We start from the raw sequence: 6,674 nt of genomic DNA, 5'->3' as shown, positions 1-6,674 counted from the left end.
TTTCGCCGCCCCTAAGTCCGCACCCTGTGTGCCGAACATATACTGCATTGTCATGGAAGCGGGAGATTACGCAAACCCTCGAAGAATTACCGTTCCGAGCGAGTTGAAACGCATGTACGCAGCGAAACGACTTGCTGCTAGATTACACTCAGAGAACATCGGGGTCAGATGGGATCTGCGACCTTACCATACTCGACTCATGCATGACATCCTGATGCGCTCCTGCGACTTCTGTCGGCATGTTTGATAGAGGTGAATCTTACTAAATTCTCAAGTAAGTGCGTGGATTCTATGGCGATCCTCCTACTGAAGCTTTTGTCTTCTGTCTCTCCTGGGCAATGCGGATCATTTGCACTGTCCGGCGTTTTCCAGGCCCAGCTGCGGCGACGCTCAGTAGGCCCGAAGGCCTTCCCAGTGGCCCACGTTGCGATTAAAGCCTACCCATGGGCCTTGTTGTCTCCTTACATAGGATTTGAGTGTAGGCCACGACCAGGACACATACGTGTGTGGCTAAACCAGGTCACCGTGTACATTATGCCTACGCTACTAGTTGAGAGGTACGCGTCCCTGAAGGGATCGCTCTGAGGATGGTATGAATGAACACTTATCTCGATCACTATTGAGCCTATTTTGCTACTGGTCGAGTGCGTGCTCTCTCTATTTTACACATACAGTGCAGACTTAACCCGAACAGACGTAGACATTGGCCTCCTCTTATAACCCTCATATGGGCAACGTATACCAACACCATCCAGTGCCAGTGCGTTCTCGGCCATGATTTTGCTATTCTTGTCATGCTCAGTTCCACTACCCCACGCCTCTTCGCTCCTACTAGGTCATATCTCAGGTCCAACCTCTACTTCATTGGCATTGAGAAATGACGTGGGAAGCTGAGGACGTTGGGTGCCGAGCATGCAGCCTCTGCCGACGATGGAGATGTCCCGCCGCGGACAGCATTTGCGAAGTGCGGTTCATGTGTGGCCTCCTGCCCGCACCAGCCGCCCAGTTTTGGGGAAGACGGGTTGGCATTTGAATGTGCTATTCGTAGCGTCTGAGAAATAGACAAGCCTCAGGAACGTGCATGCACATGCTCGAAGTTCCGTCGTCGACAGGGTGTGTAGCCGACTCGGGCTCAACTACATCTCCTTCCCACAGCGCTGCCACATTTCCCCGGCCGAATCGCCCACGGTACGCCCTAGGCCTGAGAACAAAGCGTACGACACCGCGCTCGCCAATGGCAATGACGCACGGGCACGACGTCAGTAGCAACCTCCTCTCTGCCGACTGCTCCAGCGCTCGACGCATAGCAGCTGCTAACATTCGAAGACGAGCCTGAGAGCGCACGAAGTCGCGGAAGACATCGTATGCCATACTCTGCATCACACGTTGTGGCACCTCCCCGTTCTGCTGTGTCAACGCATCTCCACATGCCTTGTCCACAGAAACCAGCGCGTATCGCGTTCGTGCTGTCGAAGTGCCCCCGCTTCCCAAATGAAGTCGACTTTCCCCCAAATGTCCCTCCCCATGTCAATCCTCGTCGCTCGCGCGCACAGTCGGCGTGCCGCCCGTATCACCACGTCTGTCTGATACTACGAACGCGTTGCATCTTTCGAAGTGCTTCTGTCGGAGTTGACCAGCGGCACTCTGCAATTTGGAGGGGATGCGCACGCAGGCTTGCACGCAGCCGCGAACCTTGGACCTCCACAATACTGTACTAGTTCCTCTGAGCCGCAGCACCACCGCGGACCGCCGGTTCCGCCCCGCCGACACACCGTATGCTGCCGGTGGAAGGTGCGGATCCACGCCCCGTGCAGCCCTGAAAGCCACCGATATCTTCAAGCCCGAGTCTTCGCACTCCATAGTGCCGCACTCGCAGCGCAAAGATGCCAAAGAAGGGGGGGAGCACAGGTCATTGGTGCGAAGTACGAGTAGTAGTGTACGTAAAACTAGAATGTACAAGGTGGAGCTGTTCGAATTGCGGCAACACAGGCCTACATTGGGACGAGGAACAGAACAAGGCCGTCCGACCGGCGCAACACGACTTTTCAATCTTGGCAGTTGGAATGAGCCGTCGGCGGCGGGCTGAGCGAGCGAGCGCACACTAGCGGCTTTGATGAAGAAGAACGAGACTATCGACACAAGATTGATTTGACTGCGCAACTTCTCAACTACTTACTAACTACGTACGGGAGATGGGTATAGGGACACGTTGCCAGATACCAGACAGTACCAATGCACTATGCACAACAAGAGGAGATACGGATCGGGGGATTGTAGAGGGAACAAGACAGATTGGCAAGAACCACGGAAAACGCGCCCGTGCCCCTCGCCTCGAGGCTCGAATCTTGATGACTCGGGGACCCGGACGAGGGCGGCAGGGAGAGGAAGAAAGCGGAGTGGATAAATATCTATTCTGAGTTGATGGGGCTTGGATCGCGAAGCCCTTCGCGTAGAGAAACAAGGGGGAAGCAGTTACGATGGGTACTATGTAGTATCGTCTGCACTTCTTCTGGGGGTTCTCTCGTACACCTACTTGCAAAATAATTTTAAGAGGGGAGGAATTGGGAAAGCAAGGAGATCGAGGAAGTCGGCACGTGAGGAATGCGGGAGGAGGGGCAAGAAGGCGAGAGAGAAGAGAGAGGAGAGAGGAGAAAGTATGGATATAGTGACACTGGGTGCGACGGGCCGGAGAGAAGCGGATGGGGCGTACAGCGAGGAGGCGAGACGATGAAGAGAAAGAGAAGGAAGATGCTGTGATGATGACGATGCAGCACGAGCAGGGACTGGTAATGCAACGGACCGGGAATGCAGCATAACATGAGACAGAACGTGACGATCTACGCGTGATGGATGGGGAGACTGGAGAAGCGTGATGGAAAACATCATGACGTCGACGAGGAGCCCAGGAGAGGAGACGAAGAGGATGATGATGACGAAGCGGAAGCAGAAGGAAAACGTAGATCGCAGCTCGTGAGAGGAGGGAAGGAGGGTAGGGGTAGACAGCCATATTACGCATAAACCCATAGAGATCATAGAGATGAACGTGGAGAGCGGGTGGGAAACGGAAAATGGTGGGGATGAAATGCTACATCGCGAATCGTCCATTACGCTTCTGTCCGTGTGGGGATGCACGAGAGGGTGGGCATGTATAGAGCGGGAGGAGGGGGCATATAGTCGCCGCGACGCGACGCGACGTGCGGCACACACGCTCAGAGTCAGAACGTGACCATCGTGTTGTTGTCGTACTCGTTCTGCCCGTGCATCTTCCACTCGTTCGGGACCATCGGCGGGTGGAGCTGCAACGAGCTCATCGGCGGCGAGTCGTCCGGGGGCAGCATCGGCGGGTGCAGGTACGCCGCGAACAGCGCGTCCGTCTCGTCGTGCTGCATCATCTGCTGGTGGAAGAACATCGGCGAGTCGTCCGACGACGGCGGGAGCATCGGCGGGTGGATGAAGTGCGGCGAGCCGTCCCCGCCGCCGCCCGGGGGCAGCATCGGCGGGTGCCAGTTCGCGCCGCGGAGCATGTTGAACGAGCCAGACGAGTAAGGCGTGTACGGGAAGTCGACGGAGGAGCGCTGCGAGTGCGACGTCGACGACGACGCGGACGTGAACGAGTCGGAGTACGAGCTGAACGAGACGGCCGACGAGGGCGGCTCGGACGCCGAGTCGTTGCTCATCCTGCGGCGCTTGTTCACGCGCGCCTCCGAGACCGAGTCGGCGTCCGAGGTGTCGCCCGAGGAGGAGAAAGGGAGCGGGTCGCTCGGGATGCTGTACAGCTGCGAGATGACGTCCGGGTGGTACGGGCCCGGGAAGTAGCTCGTGCTGTACATCTGGTTGTTGTAGTGCATGTCGCCCGAGCCGAGCGCGCCCATGAGCTCGGACTGCATCGAGCCGCGGTACTCCATGGTGTTCCCGCCGTGGTGTGGGCTGCCCTCGTTGCCGCCGCCGCCGTACGACACCTGCGTGGAGGAGTCAGGCGCGAGCGTCGGCGTCGACTCCGCGTTTGGCGACGGGCGGCGGCTTGCGCCTGGGCTGGCCGAGGGCGGGGTCTCCGAGGAGCCGTTTCCTACGCCTCGGCGCGCATCGTGGCGAGCACGTTTGCGGATGACGTCCGATTTCATGGAGATTGGCCGCGCGGAGCCATGCAGCTTATAGCTATATTGGCTGTCAGCACGCTGCACCCCATTGGCGGCCACAGTGGGACACTTACTATAGTCCGCAACTGGGAACGCGAGAGACGCAAGAGAAGGCTTCGGTGAGCGCCAGACGCTAAAGTTCCGAGTAGAACATTACTCACGCATTACATACGGTCTTCCCCTCATCGTCCTTGCGCCAAAGCGGAGTCGCGGTCGTGTGGCAGTTGTAGCATTGCGCTGGGGAGGCGTCCTGTGAGAACCGCTGACGGCAGGGAACGCAGAAGCGCCCTCGGCTATACTCACCAACAACTTCCTGCGACTCCTGACGGGGCGCAGCCTGAGCGCGCCCCTCCCCATGATTGTTGCGCATGCTCTTCGGGCGGGGGCGCTTGTGCTAAACGGACGTAATTCATCAGTCAAACGGTTCAAGCACTGCCCGACCCAGGAGGCGCGAAGAGACGCAAGACGTACGAGCTTGCAGTACAATCCGCACGCGTTGCAGTTCAGCTCGTCGTTCAGGCCCCGCCGCCACAGGGGCGTGTGCGTCGCGCCGCAGTTCGAGCACTCAGCCTTGACGCCGCCGGGCGCAGAGTTGCTCGTGTTGTTTTGCTGGGTCGAGTTCACCGGGGTCGCAGACGGGCCCGTCGAGCGGCTGCCCACGGACTGCGTGCGCACGCTCAGAGACGGCCGTTTCGTGCCCGCGGTCGAGGACGTCGGGGTGTTCGCGCCCGGGCCCGAATTGGGGCCGATGCGCGAGGGGGTGATGGTCCGCGGGACGACGTCCTCCATCGCGCTGAGGGCGGAGACGTTGCGGAGCGCGGCGGACTTGAGCATGTTCTCGTCCTCGTGGGACGGCTCCGCGCGGACGGCGTGGGGCGGGTAGGGGGTGTCGGAGGGCGCGACCTTCATCTCGACGTCTTCCTGCGAGTCGAGGCGGTCTGCCCGTCGTGTCTCCTGGTGGTGGAAACCAGAAGACCAGCCGCCAGGGCTGTCGGCGTTGAGGAGTTCGTCAAGGGGGAGCTCGATGGTGGGGCGGACGATGCTGAAACCGTCGGAGTCATTGTTGGTGGAGCCGACGCCCTCACCGTAGGTCATGGCGTTCGTGACAGTGGGCGTTGGGTAGAGGAGAGCGGCGGGTCCAAAGTCGTTTGAGAAGAGAGAGGGGAAGCGGAGGGAGGCGGCGTGGTACAGTTCTTCTTTGTTCACATCGTTCTTGGTGGAGGACATCTTGCGGCCGCGCTGGGTGAGGGGCTGGTCTTTGTCGTCGCCGGTGCCGTCCTTGGATGAGTCCTCAGCTGCGGTTGTGGACCGAGTGGCTGGGCGTCCGCGCTTGGAGATGTCCTTGAACTCGGAGGAAGGTTTCATGTCGGGCTTCTTGGTGGGGACGGCAGAGGCGGCGACGGATGAGGGCTGGTCGACGGAGAATGTGAACTGCATGCGATGAATGGTACCGGGGAGGCCGTTCTGGCTGGCCTCACGCTCGCGCTCCTTCTCGAGGGCACGCTGTTGAAGAAGCTCGGTGGAGTGATTCCGCCTGAAGTCGGGCGCTTGAAGTTCCTCGATGCTCCTAACGACCGGGTCGTCGCGTCAGGGAAAGGGGGATTGGCGAAGAGACGGGAGACAAACGTACCTGCCCTTCTCCTTGTCGAGCTTGTCGCTCATGCACTTGGAGAGCTTCTTGAAGTCGCGCTTGGACTTTGCATTGTCGCTGTCGACCATAAGGTTCTGGAGGTGCCATAGCCTCCAGCTCAAGTTCTCGAGTCGCTGGCCCTGCTCCAGGAAGCTGGCGACCTTGGTACAGACCTAGGAAAATTTTTCCGAGGGTTACGAGGGGAAGAGGGGGTGGATGGATGGGACGGACCTTCCATGTCTTCGTCAGAGTTTCAGCATCGCTGAGATTACTGAACGGCACGAAGGATTTGTTCCCCTGTGGGGCATAGGGAGAGAGGTGAGCATTGCTGCGTGCGTGTGCGCATACAACAGCAGACACAGACTTTGAACTTGAGGTTGAGAATGGAGGGCATGGACCGGGCGTTAGAGGGAGCAGGAAGAGGAAGCAGAGATAGACGAGGGATCAGAGTACGGTTATAGGGCTCCCTCATCCGCCCGGCGTCTACACAGACTCCGACCGCACCGCTCAATCACTATTATCCCCTTGGCGCACGTTTCCCGAGGTTTCTTATCCCTGTAAGCCCGGCCTTGAGCCTTGTGTAAATGCCCTTACAGCTCCGGGTAAGTCGCGGCTTACCGCCCTCCGTCCCGAAACCACCGCAGGGTGACAGTCGGCTCGGTGGTGCCTGCTTTGGGCTGCTCCCATTTCTACACGTGTTTTGGACAATGATTACTGTTTGGGCCTCTGCTGCACGCGGTCCCAATGAAAGGCACCATTTTCCGCCGACGTCGTCCCGGCCGTCCAGCGCTGGACCATCCCCTCTCAGGCATATCCGTCTCCAGCCCCTGGAACGTGTCCTCCCACCCCCCTCCTGCCTTTCCCGGCCGCTATGTACTACACCATCCAAATCTCGCATGTGCGACACA

General features: G+C 59.1%; 1 protein-coding gene across 1 annotated transcript; it reads right to left on the bottom strand.

Moving 5' to 3' along the window:
- Positions 1-3,215: 3,215 nt before the first annotated feature.
- Positions 3,216-6,160, bottom strand: DICSQDRAFT_147115 (uncharacterized protein; the record flags this gene model as incomplete). The annotated part of the gene is made up of 8 exons (XM_007365724.1): positions 3,216-3,927; positions 3,964-4,155; positions 4,298-4,373; positions 4,440-4,530; positions 4,608-5,703; positions 5,767-5,939; positions 5,998-6,063; positions 6,131-6,160. The coding sequence occupies 8 exons, from the start codon at positions 6,158-6,160 to the stop codon at positions 3,216-3,218; spliced, it is 2,436 nt and encodes an 811-aa protein (XP_007365786.1).
- Positions 6,161-6,674: the final 514 nt, after the last annotated feature.

The sequence above is a fragment of the Dichomitus squalens genome (genome assembly GCF_000275845.1).
Source record: "Dichomitus squalens LYAD-421 SS1 unplaced genomic scaffold DICSQscaffold_14, whole genome shotgun sequence".
Taxonomy (NCBI): Eukaryota; Fungi; Basidiomycota; class Agaricomycetes; order Polyporales; family Polyporaceae; genus Dichomitus; species Dichomitus squalens.
The sequence above is the reverse complement of the archived record's forward strand: the minus strand, read 5'-3'. Positions and strand labels throughout refer to the sequence as shown.